The 18730-nt window shown below is 41.0% G+C and overlaps 1 protein-coding gene across 3 annotated transcripts in view; it reads left to right on the top strand.

The window, feature by feature from the left end:
• The window catches only part of LOC128902029 (rapamycin-insensitive companion of mTOR-like), a 118692-nt gene extending 101323 nt beyond the window's left edge, over window positions 1-17369 (top strand). For 2 of the 3 annotated variants that reach the window (XM_054184320.1, XM_054184322.1), the window contains 5 exons: window positions 673-906; window positions 2405-2557; window positions 11141-11264; window positions 12188-12326; window positions 12491-17369. In XM_054184320.1, the coding sequence (XP_054040295.1) occupies window positions 673-906; window positions 2405-2557; window positions 11141-11264; window positions 12188-12326; window positions 12491-12565 (725 nt within the window). In that variant the 3' untranslated portion in view covers window positions 12566-17369. The remainder of the gene's footprint in view (window positions 1-672; window positions 907-2404; window positions 2558-11140; window positions 11265-12187; window positions 12327-12490) is intronic. The other variant, XM_054184321.1, reaches the window with a different exon arrangement.
• Window positions 17370-18730: the final 1361 nt, after the last annotated feature.

The following is an 18730-nucleotide window of genomic DNA, read 5'->3' as shown; positions in this document are numbered from 1 at the left end:
TACAAGCGCCTTGAATATCCAAATAGGCACATCTTACTGATTTTTATTTTTTTTCTTTTGTGTTGTTAATGTACTATATAAAGATGACTTTCCTGAAAGTGTGTTTCTGTAGTTGACTAAGCTTCAGTGTAAAGTAATGCCTATTCAAAATTGTTGGTATTTTCCACCTAGGGAAGAGCATGTCGCTACAGTTCCTTAGGCTTGTTTCTGCTTTTTAAGTCTAGTTTCATCCTATTACAGGCGCTAAGTTACAGTTTTTTAAATTGTGTTTCTGTTTTCATTGGTGCATATGCAATTTATACATCTGGTATATTGTTTGATACTATGAAAATTCATAACACATTAATGTTACGTGGGTACTACTATTACTAATGTTGATATAATGTCAGGGTTTACCACGTATCTTCTTACGGTATGCGTGTTTAGAGGTTGAATTCTGTCCTTTGCAATGTTTTGTTATATATGATAAGCTGGGACTAAAATGTGATGTTTATTTCCCAAATGCTAACAAATCTTGGGAGCTTAACCGTTCAAAAAAAATTTCTAGATCTTCACACACGCGCCCCTTCCGGCCTTAAAAGGCTTAAAAGGGGAAATTTAATTGATATAATGTTTTATTAACTGTTGGTTGTGTGGTTTTGTTTTTTCTGATGTCTAATTGCTTATCTACAGGTGTTCCATCAGGTACAAGTGATGTTGTCAAAAGTCCTTTTCAGATGCTCCGACAGCAGATCAGTCTCACAGAAATAATGAATACCAGCCATTCAGATGCCTCTCAGTTTTTAGAAAATACAGAGGATACGGGGCTACAGGAGCACACAGATGAGAACTGCCTGTACTGTGTCTGCATTCAAATACTGGGTTATCATCCTAACAATAAAGTGAACTCTTCATATAGTCGTACAGGTTAGTGTTCCCTGTGGGAGAAGTGTGATAAAACTGAATGAAAATATTGAATTTTGTTCATCTTTTAAATTGATGAATCTGTAAGGGGTTTTTTGTTGTTTTGGTTTTGTTTTGTTTTTTGCTTACTGACTATTGACCTTGAAATGAATTCTCCTTAATAAGCTCGCTGTGTAACCAATGGTATTTCTATGGTCACTTCCATCTTTTCTGCTTCTAGTAGTAGTAGTTAGTAGGTAAATATTTATAAAAGCGTATCAAAATATAAAATTCAAAACCTTATTTAGTACTTACAAATCAATGTCCTGAAAACTGAGGTTTGCATTCAAACTAATGAAAAGTCTGACTTCAAAGCAAGTCTATACCATAAAACAAAACAAAGGAAATCTGATTGAGTCTGTTGAAGTTGAGCTGTAACTTCTGGGATTTAGTCATCTTTCTTCATATTTTGAGATTCAGATCAGATTCAGAATGATTGTCATCTTAACCTCCTCTGCAGACCTTCCAGTTACATGCCTTTTTACACTGTATATAATAATAAAAAGATAATCCCGTAATGGAAATTGCATTTTCTGCTCAATAGGAATTCTTACCATTTTACATCAGTGTTATGCATTCAGGTAATAACACATAAAGAGTACTTTTGGCAAGGGGGGTGATGCACAAAATGTGAGGAATGGCCGAGAGCGCCGAGTTTGATCTCAAGTTCAGTATCAAGAAGAGATGGCAAATAAAATCCCAATTGTAGTCTTCAATTAGCATGAGGGGATTACAGGCGAGGCAGAGCCAGGCTCTTGTCAGAAGCACAAAGCGAAAGGACAGGAGATCACAAACACGTGCTGTAGGAATGGAAATTCCAGTTAAACGTAAGGGGAAAAACTCTTTGCAGTGTAACTTGATCTCATTTTGAAGTGAGCCCTTCTTTGAGCAAGGGGTTAAACTAGGTGATCTCCAGAAGTCCCTTCAGACCTGTTTTTCTGTGGTTCTGTTAACTGTGCAACAATTAAAAGCTTGGATTTTACATTCATCTCTTTACATCCAAAATGCCAAAGGCTATGGATAGTGAAACCTCCCAGAAGAATCTTACTTGTCACATCTTTCTGTTGATGTAGTCAGAGCCCTTGCTGCAAGACCTGTGATAATTGTATGAATAAAAAGCTTGTGCATATGCAAGAGCATCTTTATTATGTTATTGATATATCCATGCTCTATTTTACATGAGCTCTACGTATGATTACAGTTTTTTAGGCTTCTGTCAGTGCTTAAGAGCTGATTATTTTCACTCGAGTATTATAAGATTAAAAAAAAGTTACTTTTAAACGCTTTGAGTATGATTTGTCCAAAATCAAACATCTAGTTTCTAGTTGGTTTATAAGCTGATAGTTACCATACTTAGTGCATCAGTGTCTTGCATGCTTAACATTGTTAAAAAAAAATAAGAAAATGATTTGAAGTGAGGAAAAGTGTGAATAACAAAGATGCAACATCTTGTTTCTCTCAGATTTTTCAGACATTCCATATACTGATTGGTGTGGGCAGACCATACACAATCACTTAGATGTGCATTCCTCCAAATTTTCTGGAATTTCAAGCTGTAGTGATGCAGTATCCCATGGTTCAGCTAGCAGCACCAAGAGTACAGAGCTTATACTAGGTAAGTTTGAAAGCCTTATGATTATTAGAGACTATAATTCTTAAAGTATTTTTAAGGCATTGTGGAAAAATAATATTTTATTTATCTATACTGCAACAAAGTAATGCTCTAATGCTCCTTATTTAAAAAAAAAAAAAAAAAAAAACAAAACAAAAAAAACAACAAACCCAAACAAACAAAAAAAAAACACCACAGAAAAAAACCCCTCTTTGGATGCCCTAATCATTATCCAGGAAGGTAGTTGCATTATCAATGACTATGGCAGATGGATACTTTCAAACTGTTCTGCTTTAACTTTATGGCATTTTTGCAGGTAATGTAAATGCATCTCTCTACCTGACATTACAATTAAATTGATTGCCATGGTGTTGTTAGTTTTAAAAAAAAAAAAAAAAAAAAAAAAAACCCAAACACCTTGAAAAAATTACTGAATTTCTATGAAGAGAAAGACATTTCTTTTTTAGGCTTGTGTTTTTGTCGTGGTGGTTTGGCCTCAGATGGCAACAAAGAACCACATACCGCTGTCTCAGAGCTTCCCCCAACACGGGGAAGAATCGGAAGAAAAAGGCAAAACTCAAAACTTGTGGGTTGAGACAAAGGCAGTTTAACTGAACAACAAAAGGGAACATGGAAACAACAACAGTAACATGGACAGGGGAATGTATGTACAAACATGATTACGGATTACGGAACTGACATTCACGGATGCCTCGGCCAGCTCCCAAGCCGAGACTTCCGGCTCCCTCCCCCTGCAGCTCAGAGTGGGCATGGCTCACATGGTATGGAATACCTGTGTCCCTGCCCGAGCCCGGGGAGAATTAACCCTATCCCCACCGGATCCAGGACATTATCCACCCCTTATTCCATACCATCTATGCCATGCCCAGATCTTACAGGTTCCAATCAATTGCCACCACTTTCCCCTGTCTTATATAATATATATATATGTACATATATATTCATACAGATGTAATGCCCTTAGTCATTAGGCCATCCCTCTAAAATGTCTGTTCAGTTTATTTAATCTATGGCTTTGGGCTCCATCTGTTAGAACAGTCTCTCAGGGCAGGTGAGATGCTGGGTGGTGCTGGTCTGTTGCATACTGTATTTTTGGAGCTTAGAGCTGGTGTACCTGGTGTGGCTCATGCCCACAGTCCATGGGCTGAAGATGTAGATCTCGAGGAAGTTGCTGGGCGCCAGCTGCTGAGGTCAGTTCTGATCCCATCACTGCTGTGCTTTACTTGTGGGTTTTTTTTTAATCAAAGTCCATCTGTCCTTAATTTGGGTGATTCTTACTGTAGTACAACTGATAGCAATTATAGTAATGAGGACATACAGTGGCAGGATTATTTAGCAATTAATATCGTACAATTTGATTCATTGGCTATTCTTGCCCAAAATCAGGTCCCCATGAGATACATATCAGGCTTCCCTATCCTTCTGCATCACCCACCAAGTGCACCCAGGTCCTTGGGCAAAAGCAATCCCATGGATGGGTTTGCCTTTGCCTGAGGCAGGACTAACCCAGACTGTCTTCCCTAACACATTCTTCATGTGCACTACAGGGACTTTATCCCCTCCTACGGTACGTGGAAGTTTTGATTGGGCAGGGCCAGCTCGATTGGTAGATCCCCTGGTGTTAACTCGCCAGGTAGCTTTTGCTAAAAGTGTATCCCACCACCCATTGCTCTCAGTGTAGTCTTTAACAGTCCATTGTATCGTTCTGTCTTCCCAGAGGCTGGTGCGTGATAGGGGATGTGATATACCCACTCAATGCCATGCTCTTTGGCCCAGGTGTCTATGAGGCTGTTTCGGAAATGAGTCCCGTTGTCTGATTCAATTCTCTCTGGGGTGCCATGTCACCACAGGACTTGGTTTTCAAGGCCCAGGATAGTGTTCCGGGCAGTGGCATGGGGCACAGGGTATGTTTCCAGCCATCCGGTGGTTGCTTCCACCATTGTGAGCACATAGCGCTTGCCTTGACGGGTTTGTGGCAGTGTGATATAATCAATCTGCCAGGCCTCCCCATATTTATATTTCAGCCATCGTCCTCTATACCAAAGAGGCTTCAAACGCTTGGCTTGCTTGATTGCAGCGCATGTCTCGCATTCATGGATGACCTGTGCAATAGTGTCCATGGTCAAGTCCACCCCTCGGTCACGAGCCCATCTATATGTCGCATCACTTCCTTGATGGCCTGAGGTGTCATGGGCCCACTGAGCTATGAAAAGTTCACCCTTATGTTGCCAGTCCAGATCCACCTGAGCCACTTCAATCCTAGCAGCCCGATCCACCTGCTGGTTGTTCTGATGTTCCTCAGTGGCCCGATTCTTCGGTACATGGGCATCTACGTGACTGACTTTCACAACCAGATTCTCTATCCGGGCAGCAATATCTTGCCATAGTTCAGCAGCCCAGATGGGTTTGCCTCTGCGCTGCCAGTTGCCCTGCTTCCACTGCTGTAACCACCCCCAGAGAGCATTTGCCACCATCCATGAATCAGTGTAGAGGTAAAGTACTGGCCATTTTTCTTGCTCGGCAATGTCCAAAGCCAGCTGGATGGCTTTCACCTCTGCAAACTGGCTTCATTCACCTTGTCCTTCACTGGCTTCTGCAACTTGTTGTGTAGGACTCCATTTAGCAGCCTCTTCTGCACACGTCACCTCCTCCTCTGGTGACATTCCAAAATCCTTGCCTTCTGGATAGTCCATGATCACTTCAAGAATTCGTGTCCGACTGGGGTTTCCCATTCGAGTTCGCTGTGTGATCAGTGCAATCTACTTGCTCCATGTAGCATCAGTTGCCTGATGTGTGGTGGGGACCCTTTCTTTGAACATCCAGCCCAGCACTGGCAGTCGAGGTGCTAAGAGGAGCTGTGCTTCTGTGCCAACCACTTCCGAAGCAGCTCGAACCCCTTCATACCCTGCCAATATCTCTTTTTCTGTTGGAGTGTAGCGGGCTTCGGATCCTCTGTATCCCCAACTCCAAAACCCCAGGGGTCGACCTCGAGTCTCCCCTGGTGCTTTCTGCCAGAGGCTCCAGGTAGGGCCGTTCTCCCCGGCTGCAGTGTAGAGCACATTTTTAACATCTTGTCCTGCCCGGACTGGCCCCAGGGCCACTGCATGGACTATTTCCTGTTTGATTTGTTCAAAAGCTTGTCGTTGCTCAGGACCCCATTTAAAATCATCCTTCTTCTGGGTTACTTGAAACAGAGCGTTTACAATTAGACTGTAATCTGGGATATGCATCCTTCAAAACCCCACAATGCCCAAGAAAGCTTGTGTTTCCTGGTGGTAGTTGGTGGAGACATAGCTGCTATTTTGTTGATCACATCCATTGGGATCTGACGGTGTCCATCTTGCCATTTTATTCCTAAAAACTGGATCTCCTGCGCAGGTCCCTTGACCTTACTTCTTTTTATGGCAAAACCAGCTTTCAGAAGGATTTGGACTATTTTATTCCCTTTCTCAAAAACTTCTTCTGCTGTGTTTCCCCATATGATGATGTCATCGATGTATTGCAGATGTTCTGGAGCTTCACCCTGTTCCAGTGCAGTCTGGACCAGTCCATGGCAAATGGTGGGGCTGTGTTTCCACCCCTGGGGCAGTCGATTCCAGGTGTACTGGATGCCCCTCCAAGTGAAAGCAAACTGTGGCCTGCATTCTGCTGCCAAAGGGATTGAGAAGAATGCATTCGCTATATCAATTGTGGCATACCACTTGGCTGCCTTGGACTCCAGTTCGTACTGCAGTTCTAGCATGTCCGGCACAGCAGTGCTCAGCGGTGGCGTGACTTCATTCAGGCCACGATAGTCTACAGTTAGCCTCCACTCTCCATTAGATTTTCGTAACTGGCTGTATGGGACTGTTAAAGGGTGAGTGAGTCTTGCTGATCACTCCTTGAACCTCTAGTTGACGAATCAGCTTATGGATGGGAATCAGAGAGTCTCGGTTAGTGCGATGCACTAACTCGGTTAGTGCACTGATGCACTGTTGTGGTAGCAATCGTCACCTGTTGTTCTTCGATCCTCAACAAACCCTACAACAGAAGAGTCCTCCGAGAGACCAGGCAAGGCAGACAACTGTTTAACTTCCTCCATCTCCAAGGCAGCTATGCCAAAAGCCCACCAGTACCCTTTTGGGTCCTTAAAATACCCTCTCCTGAGGTAATCTATGCCAAGGATGCATGGAGCCTCTGGGCCAGTCACAATGGGATGCTTTTGCCACTCATTCCCAGTTAGGCTCACTTCCGCCTCCAGTACAGTCAACTCTTGGGGTCCCCCTGTCACCCCAGAAATACAAATGGGTTCTGTCCCTCTATAGCTTGATGGTATTAGGGTGCACTGTGCACCCGTGTCCACTAGAGCCTTATACTCCTGTGGGTCTGATGTGCCAGGCCATCGAATCCACACCGTCCAATAAACCCGGTTGTCCCTTTCCTCCACCTGGCCGGAGGCAGGGCCCCTCTAATCCTGGTCATAGTATCCGTTACTCACTTCTTGCAGAAATGACTTGGAAGTTCCCTCAAGAGGATCAGAAGCAAGATCAGGCCTTCTGCTCTGTCTGGGGAACTGCCTGCTGGAAACTGGGGCAGCACTTTTCCTGGAGGGATCCCCTGTTGTGGTTGTCCTTCCTTGCAACTCCTGTACCCGTGTCCTCAGGATCGAAGTAGGTTGTCCATCCCACTTCCTCATGTCCTCCCCGTGGTCCTGCAGGTAGAACCACAGGGTGCCTCGTGGTGTGTACCCTCCGTACTCTCTCTCTTGAGTGGGGAAATGCCTGCTCCTAATAGCTGAGACGCTGGCCCGTACAGGTGGGGAGTAGGACATATTCTCTTCAAGTGGCTGGACCTTCCGGGACAGTTTCTCCACAGCTGAGACAAGGGGGGAAGAGAGACTTTCTTCATATCTCTGGAGCCGGCCAGCCACCTCATCTACCGTTGGTCCCTCTTCACCTTTCCATTCCATTACTGCCAGTGAGTTGGCATATGACGATGGTCTGTGGGTAACTGTGCATTGTCCAAGTCATAATAAATCATCTCCTGCACGGCGAATTCTCTCAGGTACTGGATGCCTCTTTCCATGGTAGTCCACTTGCTTGGTTGACATACAACATCTTCACTGAAGGGGTACCTCTCCCTCATGCCTGACAGGAGTCACCTCCAGAGGCTGAGGGCTTGGGCCTTCTTCCCAATCACCTTGTCAATGCCGCCTTCCCTAGACAGGGATCCCAGCTGCCTGGCTTCCCTACCCTCTAATTCCAGGCTACTGGCCCCATTATCCCAGCACCGAAGCAGCCAGGTGACAATGTGCTCGCCTGAAAGTCAGCTAAAATCTTTTTGCATATCCCGCAGCTCACTCAAGGATAGGGATCGGGTGATTATCTCTGGTTCTGCCTCTTCCTCCTGCTCTCGTGATGACCCTGGTTCATCATCATCCCTTACTAAGCAAACTGATTTCTTTGTGTACTACTTCTTCTGTACAGGGGCAACTGATACTGGCAGGGATTGGTTTTCTGGTTCAGCCGCAGTGCCTGCCACGAGGGCTGGAGTAGCTGCAGTGGCTGTCACCGTGGTTGTTGTTGCCACAGTGTCTGTCAGTCTGGTCTCCCATCTCTTTCCCCTGAGGGTGCTGCGTAACACTGACCAGTGCCTGGTAGATACTGGCCAGGGCCCAACACAGTGCGGTGAGTTGTGCCTCTCTAGAATAGCCACAGCATTTTCCCTTCAGATATTCTACCACTTTATCAGGGGTGAAGTCCCAGACCACTGGAGGTGAGAAGTTCTCTAGGTACCTGCCCATGTTCTCCCACATGCCATGCCACCCCTGACTATCCAGCCTCAGGGCAGATCTCTGGGTGGTAGTCTTAAATAGTCATTTAACCCTAAACAGGACCTGGAACGTATTCAGGAGACATAACAATAGGATCATGCTGTTTTGAGCATCCCAAGGATATTCAAGATTCTCAAAAGCTGTCATACTTGGCCTGAAGGAGAATAGGGAGGCGAAAGAGCTGGGGAAAGTGTCCCCCCCTGTTTCCCCCACAGACTGGGTGTAATTATTAATAAATTCTGAGAGATGGTGCCCAAGGTACGGACAGGACAGCAACACCACATAAACGCCCCAAAGTAACTGTCTGAACGGTGATGTTATCATATCATAAGCTGATATCGCGCAGGACAGCAAAATGATAATCCTCATCCCTCTCCCAGAAGTAACAAAAATCATCGCAGGCAGTACATAAGCCATATAGGAATTCACATAACACAGCCATGAGAACAAACCAAGCAACATGGTGACCAGCACCTATTTACCTAATACAATAAATGCACACAACAAATTTGTTTTTCCAAGCTCTAGTTGGATTCTGTCGTTATCTCAACCCTTTGAGCCCCACGTTGGGCGCCAAAAAGGACTGTCGTGGTTTGGCCTCAGACGGCAACAAAGAACCACGTGCCGCGCAATCGAGCTTTCCCAATACGGGGAAAAATCAGAAGAAAAAGGCAAAACTCTTGGGTTGAGACAAAGGCATTTTAACTGAACAGCAAAAGGGAACAAGAAAACAACAGTAACACGGACAGAGGAATGTACAAACACGATTACGGAACCACTGCTCACCCACCAGACCCGGATACAGCTGCTCAGAGTGGGCATGGCTTGAATGGGATGGAATACCTGTGTCCCTGCTGGAGCCTGGGGAGAATTAACCCTATCCCTGCCGGAACCAGGACAGTTTTACACTTTGAATTATCATAATTTCTTATGAAGTAGGTGGTTGCTAATTTTGCTAGTATCTGATACAAACAGAGCAGGTAATCACCCAGTTTGCAACATGATTTAGTGATAGAGACAGCACTGTAATTGAATCTCACAGATTCTTCTAAATGTCATACAGCATTTATGAAATGCTAGTTTAGCTTTTTTAAATATTTCCATGTTAAAATTAATGAAAATATTTTTGTTTGTTTTAATTTTAATGGGAATATTTGTTGGTAGTTGTCGTGGTTTAACCCCTGCTGGCAACAAAGCACCACACAGCCGCTTGCTCGCTCCCCCTGGATGAGATGGGAGAGAGAATCAGAAGGGTAAAAGCGAGAAAAGTCTTGAGATGTGATAATGACAGTTTAATAGGTAAAGCAAAAGCCACACACGCAAGCAAAGCAAAGCAAGGAATTCACTCACTGTTTCCCATAGGCAGCCAGGTGTTCAGCCATCTCCAAGAAAGCAGAGCTCCATCACATGTAATGGTTACTTGGGAAGACAAAATGTCATAACTTTGAACGTCCTCCCCTTTCTCCTTCTTCCCCCAGTTTTTATTGCTGAGCATGATGTCATATGGTATGGAATATTCCTTTGGTCAGCTGTCCCGGCTGTGTCCCCTCCCAACTTCTTGTGCATCCCCAGCCTACTCACTGGCAGGGTGGTGTGAGAAGCAGAAAAGGCCTTGATTCTGTGTAAGCACTGCTCAGCAATAACTGATAAACATCTCTGCATTATCATTGGTGTTTCCAGCACAAACCCAAAACATAGCCTCATACAAGACGACACCAAGCTGTGTGGGGCGGCTGACATGCTGGAGGGAAGGGATGCCACCCAGAGGGACCTTGACAGGCTGGAGAGGTGGGCCCATGCCAACCTCATGAAGTTCAACAAGACCAAGTGCAAGGTCCTCCATCTGGGTCGGGGCAATCCCAAGCACCGATATAGGCTGGGCAGCGACTGGCTTGAGAGCAGCCCTGAAGAAAAGGACTTGGGGGTGCTGGTGGACGAGAAGCTCAACATGAGCCGTCAGTGTGCACTTGCAGCCCAGAAAGCCAATCGTATCCTGGGCTGCATCAGGAGAAGCATGGCCAGTAGGTCGAGGGAGGTGATTCTCTCCCTCTCCTCCACTCTCGTGAGACCCCACCTGGAGTACTGCGTCCAGCTCTGGAGCCCCCACTACAAGAGAGATATGGACATGCTGGAACGTGTCCAGAGAAGGGCCACGAGGATGATCAGAGGGCTGGAGCACCTCTCCTATGAGGACAGGCTGAGAGAGCTGGGGTTGTTCAGTCTGGAGAAGAGAAGGCTCCGAGGAGACCTTATAGTGGCCTGCCAGTATCTTAAGGGGGCCTACCAGAAAGCTGGTGAGGGACTTTTTAGGATGTCGGGTAATGGTAGGACTAGAGGGAATGGATTAAAACTAGAGATGGGTCGATTCAGACTGGACATTAGGAAGAGGTTTTTCACCATGAGGGTGGTGAGGCACTGGAACAGGTTTCCCAGGGAAGTTGTGGATGCCCCATCCCTGGAAGTGTTCAAGGCCAGGTTGGATGAGGCTTTGAGCAACCTGATCTAGTGGGAGGTGTCCCTGCCCATGGCAGGGGGGTTGGAACAAGATGTTCTTTGAGGTCCCTTCCAACCCAACACATTCTATGAAAAAAATTAACTATCCCAGCCAAAGCCAGTACAGTAGTTCAGAATATGTACATAAATAGGTACTTGTATGTGTGTGTGTAATTCTAAAACAGAGTTATATGGTATAAGATTAGCACAATCAAAGACTATTCCGGTTAAACTCCATACTGTTGAATTTGTTGTTCCAGGAGTAAAATCAATCCCAGATGATACACCAGTGTGCAGAATACTTCTGCGGAAAGAAGTCTTACGTTTAGTAATCAATTTGAGTAGTTCAGTAGGAACTAAGGGCCATGAAACTGGACTCCTGACGTAAGTTAAATACACTTCAGATGTTTTAGCAACATTTAGTTGTATGTATGTATTTTCTAAGATCTCTGAGATAGCGTTTCACCTTATTTCTGACTTCTCAAAAAATTGTCAAGCAGGTATTATCGTGAGTTACTGGGGATGATTGAATGTAATGTAAAAGCTAAGCAAAGAATTTTTCTTTTAATGTGTTTTTTCTGTCTTTAATTTCTTACTCTTACCCGTTATTTTTCAAATCAGTAATTCAACTGTAGTGATGTTTCATTACATACCCAGTATGTCATGAATCTTTAAAAAATAAATTATAATTCTTTTTTGTTATTTGTGCTAAATAATATATATATATCAGATAACCAGAATAACGATCTGAAAGGAACTTCTTGAGAAACACAAATCTGCTTTAAGCAAGAGTGCAACTACTGGAATTAATTTATAGAAAAACTCATGTTAAAATATAGGAACATAAATCCAGAGAACACACATTATAATAAAAAACGTATGTTTCTAGACTAGTGATGTTGGAAACTGACATAAAACTGCTAAAAGAAAACGCAGAAATGCTCATTTCAGTTTTAAAAATGCTTACAGGTAATTGAGTTAGCTTTTCATATTTTTTTTATTACTGCTGTACATGTGGATACCTATTCTTTGATATACTGTTCTCTTTCTACATCTATTATTTTAAGACTGGGTGATCTCAGAGATTCTGTACAACTTTGAAATGATATATTCTGTTTCATCTCATTAATATGAGATTATTATATTATTAATATGATAAATTGCTTTGTCAAATCCAGAATGTATAATGCCTATTACTGAAGAGTTCTACTTAGTTAATGATGACAATCAAAATTTAATTGAACAGTTTTTAAAAATATGATGGAAATCTGTTCGGAACTTAAAATTTTGTCTTTCCTGTTGATCAGAATTAAGGAGAAATATCCCCAAGCATTTGATGACATATGCCTTTACTCTGAGGTGTCCTACTTGCTAGCACATTGTACATTTCGACTTCCATCTCGAAGATTCATTCAGGAGCTATTTCAAGATGTACAGTTTGTACAAGTAAGTGGAGAGTTCAGATGCATTGAATGCACCAAAATGTGCCAGCCGTGTGCAGGTTTCATGTTCTGAATGCTTTCAGATGTGTCTTAAAGGAAACCATTTTATGATGTTTTTCTAGTAAAATCTCTGATGACATTACTACTTCATCTATCTTTTTCTTTTAGATGCACGAAGAAGCAGAAGCAATTTTAGCAACACCAACAAAACAGCCAGTAGTTGATACATCATCTGAATCCTGACCTCTGTCTCATGTAGTGCATTGCATATAGACTTTCTGAAATCCTCAGATAATCTCTGATTGACTGGATAAAAAGCTTTGGAGCATCACCTTCTAGACTGTTCCAGAAGCTACTGGTACCTGAAGACTGAACTGAAAACTTTTTCTTCCTTAACCAATTACTGCCCCGTCTTTTGAGCCCTTTGGGGAGTTATTAAACATTACTGTAGTTCTAATAATAGTAATTGCTAGTATATGCAAGAGCCAAGCACTGAACACCTCCACAATTTTTTTCATTTAATTTTTTATCATAACTTAAAAAGAAAAAAATAAAAAAGGGACAACACACAGAGACATCTTTTAAGATTGACTTACAATTCTGTTACAGAGATGCAGAATGATGCCTTGCTTTTTAGCCCCTGGATACCAGGAATTGGAGAGATGAGGAGGGTGCATTCCATTGCCGGCAATGGGGAGCCATGCTGTAATTGTGGACACCAGGGGATTAATGTTAGCCCTTCTCTGTTGTTTCTTTTACTGTTTATAGTACTACATGGGGGGTTGTAACTTCAAACAGAAAGAAAAGCCTCTGTGAATCTGAGGTTTCCTTTAAGTTATTTTAATATTACTATAAATGTAAGTAATTTTATTAGCAATCTCTACAATTTCATTACAGTTATGTACACTTATTTTATCTGAACCAGTTAAGGATTTCCACTGCAGTTTGATTTAAAAATAACAAACCGTTTAAACTTAAAATGCTGAAATCAGATTGTTTTCCCTGAATGATATGCATGTATTTTGCAGTTTCTATGCTCATGCTCATATAGTATGAATGTTGGTCTTACTCTTAACTAAAAACCTTTAAAAAGCATGCTTTGTATCAGATAAATGAATACTGTATAAACTAAGCTTGAAGACACCTAATCATTGCTGCTTTTGTGAGAAGACATAATATGAGCATTTTCCAAGTTCCATGGAAACAGTCTTTTATAAAACCAAAGATTTGATTTGAATTTTGGATTAGTGATCAAGCATCAGCTAGTATTAATAATTGTGGTGAAAAGCCTTAATTAACAAATTTTGAAGCAACAGTAATAATAACTTTAGATTGGCATTTGACATTTGTTGCAAAAGTTACATGATTCAGTTATTGACTGAAATAGTTGTGTCTAGCATGTTACTAGTGAGGTTTTTAAATTGAGTGCAAGCTTAAAAAAAAAAAAAGTAAGAATCCCCATCACTTTTATAATGGATTTAAAGATTCAGAAGCCTTTATGTGAAGATAATATAAATATATGCAAATATATATATACAGTAGCATGGCCACCTTTGTTAGAATGCCTGTAATAAAGGGATTACCCTTTGATTTTGATATAGGTGAATAATTCAGCTGGACTGTACTGAGGTAGAACGTATTTTTATCCATTCACTTTTATGATTTTTTTATAATTGTCAGATTAATACTTAAGATAAGTGAAATTTATCCTGATGCTTGTAACCCTGTTCTTACTAGCTATGCTACTGGAGATTTCAATAAGTAGTCCCGTGATCAGTAAAACATGATTCTTAGTCAAATGTAGAATTTATTTATTTATTTGCTCTTATTGGAAATTTCATCTTGCCACACAAGCACTGCTTTGCAGCTATCACTTCACTGAGTTCTTATGTGCACTGCATGCCATCAGGTTCTGGTAAAGCAGATTGTAAGCTGCTGCTCATAGTCAAATTTAATTCCTGAGATTATCTTTTCATGAGTTCCCACTGAAAGGAGCAGCAAAAAGAAACTGATTCATCTCTTTTATGATCAGTGACACAAATAATATATCTATGTGTCAAGGCATGTTTGAAATGCTCTGAAAACATACCACACCAGTAACTATTGGACCTTTCTGGTCATAAGAAATAAACGCTTCTGTAAAACCAAAATGTCAGTCACGGTAGACCACGTAGTGGTATAAACTCCAAAGGAAATAATGTAGTTTTCCCCCCAAATGGGGCTACCATATCTCATACAGTAGTTTCAAACACTACCTCAGTTAGTCTAGAGTATGAGAGATTTGGTTTTAATAACTAGATGGGGTTACATCAAACAACTCCATGTTATTTTTCTGCATTTAAAGCAAAATAAACAAATTTTATCACCTGTATTTAAAATCAAAAACACCTTTGTTCATTTGTTCCCAGTTTAATCCATAGCACTTAATGTAGAAAGCGCCATAGGAAGTAAGCAAAAGCAATGTCAATATACTTTTGAAAGATTCTCCATCCTGAAATGCTTATGTGTTCTGAAGTATTCGCTTGTGTGGGGATCCATGACAACAGAAACTTGACATATGAATTATTGCTGCAAATTCAGTTATAAAACATATATTCTTTTCCTGAAAGTGTATGAGTGTCAGTAGATTTCAACAAGTATATATCAAGGATGTAAAGTCTGTACTGTACATAACATACAACATTTCTAGAATTAATTTACATATTTACATATTAAGCTCACATGACTTTCATTTTAATTGACAAATGAAGGGATACTGTTATTGAAGGAATTTGATATCGGCCTAGTTATAAACTGTGAATTTCTAATTCTATCAGTTTCTTCTTTAAAATATCCCTTTCAAAGTTCTTATTTTGGGGTTTTATTCACTTCATGATAAAACTTCAAAAGAAAACTAGTAAATAAAATTCATGCTTATATTAACCTTAACAAAGAATCCTTCCACTTTCCCTAGAAAGGGTAGCAAGGGAAACTGACAGGCTATCTGCTTTGCATTTTTTTTGCAATAGTAACTATTTGTAATACTGTGGAACAGATGGCAAAACATATAGCATTCATTTACACTATATACAAATACAATTTGGTTGCTGTGGCAAAAAACTCCTGAATGATTAAATATGATAACACAAAATACTCAGACTGCTCTGAGGTTGTGAAACCAATCGCATTTAGTCTACTACATTAGCTGGCTAATTTTTAGTCTGCTTTTACAGTCAGTGGAAAGGGATAGCCCTTTCCAAAGGGCAGAGAGCTAACTAAAGGGCTCCAAATTACTTCCCCAAGAGCCTGTTTCTCTCCACTGAGTGGGGAGGGGGACACAGCTGTGTGCTGTGAGCATCCTTTTGGAGAGAGTATCTGAAATTCAGAGATGCTGAATGCTCCCAGCTGTCATGGACATCACTTGGAGCTGGAGATGGTCAGGCTTTGAGGTGCCTAACTTGTATGTTGGGCCCTTGTCATGTTGTATTTGAAACAGTCACTTTTCTTCATCTGATAGTTCTTATTTGACCTGACATGTACCCTAAATGTGCTCTCATTGAGTGGTGGTGATGTTTTTTCCCAAGACACAATGAAGTGCTAAAGTATTCAGTAGTTTAGGGCACAGTGGCTTGGCACACTGAGGTAAGCTGCCCTTATAAACATTTAAAAAGGCAGCAGTGAGAATACCACTTGTCTTTTTGTCATAGTATTTCAAAATATATCTAGTGGTCTTGAACGAGAGTTGTAATTTGCAGTGAGAAGCTGAAAAAAACCCTATAGCACCTTTACTAGGTGCCTGAAGAGAAAGATAGCTATTTGAGAAATAGGTAATAATCAGCGCCTAGTGAGAGATGAAAGAGTTGTTGCTGCTTCTTAATCTATGTCCTGGTCTTGGTATTTGGCTTTTTGGACTTCAGGAAGATGGTGTTACCTTGTAAGTGGGAGCTCAAGCTGAGCAATCGCAGTGGAAGAATTCTTGCCAGACTTCAGAGCATCTCTGAGGTTTTTGCTTGCCTCCTGGCAGGGCTGCACAGAAGTCCTGTTATTCGGGGCTTTGCTATGGAACCAGTTGAAAGCAAGGCCCATAACTTTTTTTTTCAGTTGCACTTCTATTATCAAGTACTTATTAAAGGTATACTAGGTGAGAGTAAAATCTGAGAACTGTAAAAGACCTTTGGGGACATGCTAGAAACCATGTTTGTATTTCTCTAGAAGCCCCCCATCTCCTTGGTTTTTGTTTAACTCCTGATTCTGGTTCCCCGGATAGTTTTATTTTCAATGGATTTGTATGTTCAGTAAAGAATGTGGATTTTCTTTGGACTATTATTGTAACATAGATGGATAGCAATGCCACAGCATGCAGAAACCGCACATTTTTGCTTGAATTGCTTTGTAAAATACACTATTTTATTGGAGAAATGTAATTTATGCCAAAAAGCATAACATGCCATTTTGACACTGAATAGGATGTTTCAGCACAAGATGCAATGTCTTGGGGGGAAAGGCAAATGTCTTCTAGATTTAATTGAAAAATTGTTCCAATGCTGGTCTGTCAGCATCCCTAAAACTGCATTGCAAGAGATGATGTAAATTAATCATTCTGAGGAGGGAAGGGAAAATCTCAAGACTTATTCTCCCTGTCCGGTGTGGTCTTTTTTTTTTTTTTTTTTTTTTATTTAGTAACACGCTGCTACATATTTGGAGGTTCTAGTGGTTGTAGGTCACTGAACAGACATTGAAATCTGATTTATATTGTATACTTGTAACATAGAAAGAAAAAGTATTTATATATTTTCCATTAGAATATTGCATTGAGATGTGTATAATTTAAAGAGAGGTTTGTCCCAAAACGGTATTGCCCGCCTTGATTTTTTTCTGTGTGTGGTTTTTTTCCTTTTTTGTGTAGTGTGTACAGTTCACGTCAATGGGCATTAAAAGCCTCCTGAAGCATAATCTTATCAAAGGGATGCATTGTTAATAAAATGCCTTTAAACTTCTTAAAGTTGTTCTGCTCTCATATGTACCTCTCACCGCTAGAAATGGGTCGGAATTTTATTTATATTTGTAAGTTAATTAGTAACTAGAACAACCTGAAGCTTTCCAAATAAACATTTTTTTGGTCAAAAGATTTATTTTACATTAATGCTTTGTAAGATGTCTTATAAAAATAGTTTCATAGTTTGTACACCATTTTTATTTTAAAATTTTAAAAACTTAGAGTACTGATACTGAGAATTAATTATTTTCCATTATGTGATGGTTGCACATTAAGTATTAGCATTTTGACAACAAATTGAATTATAAACAAACAATGACAGAAATAGTTTTCCATTTTGAAATCATTCAACCATTAATGTAAGACAGCTGTCTTAAAAAAAATAATAAATTATACATGTCCCCCCTATGCAAAAATCCTTTTCTAATCTTTAGTTCTAGTGCCCAGACTGTATCCTTAGACTTTGGCATTATGTTCCTTGGAATCCTCTGTTTGACTGTGTGCTTTTAAGCACAGGTAATTTCATGAAACACCACCTATCAGGACCAGCAAGCAGAAAGATTTATAAAGAGGAGCTAACTTCTCATCACATCACCAAGCAAACTATTTCTTTGCTTCGAGATAATGAAATTTCGTCAGAGCAAAATCTCCCCAGGAAAAGACCACGGGAGCTACCTCTGCCAAGGCTGAGGTGGGAACTCCCACCAGGCCAAAGTGTCTCACCCCACCATCAAGAAGGCACTACTGGTTACAATCACCCCCTTGCGCACGCGCACATGCACACACACCCCTCTTACTCCCTGCAGCCAAGCCCCAGTGACAGCAGTTGAGACATAGGAAATTGTGCCTTGTTACAGCTGTCCTCTGGCATGAGGAACTACAGCATGTTGAAATTTAAAATGTTTCATGGGATAGTCTGACTTTTTTGACTGACTTCTGTATCTGAATTCCTTAGATGTGTAGCTCTCGATTTAGGATACCTTTCAAACCTTTTTAAATAAACAGGCCTTTTTTGAAATGCATAGCTAGGAAGTTTTATTTTGGTTGTGGCAAAACAGCTTGCTTGGCACTTTTTCCAGCAATAAAGCTTTTAAACTACACAAGTATATATGATGTGATTAAACACTGTGGAGAAGAAAATGTCTTTCTAAGTCCTAAAGATAGTGTGGTGTTTAGCACTCATAAAGAAAAATATCAAATTCACTATAACTCAGAGGAGAGTAGTATAAAGTTTCTCTGGGATGTTGCCATCAAATAGCATCAGCCTGTTCTCTTACTTTTCCCTATTCTCAGTCAAACTGCATTTCAGCTAGATGTGACCAACCATGATTCCTTACTCGACTGTCTGAAGGCTGAAAGAGAAGACCATACTTTTTTTTTTTTTCTACTTCTCAAGTAAATCTGTGCGCAACCTACACTTGGACACAGCACAG

The sequence above is a fragment of the Rissa tridactyla genome, chromosome W (assembly GCF_028500815.1).
Source record: "Rissa tridactyla isolate bRisTri1 chromosome W, bRisTri1.patW.cur.20221130, whole genome shotgun sequence".
Taxonomy (NCBI): Eukaryota; Metazoa; Chordata; class Aves; order Charadriiformes; family Laridae; genus Rissa; species Rissa tridactyla.
The sequence above is the reverse complement of the archived record's forward strand: the minus strand, read 5'-3'. Positions and strand labels throughout refer to the sequence as shown.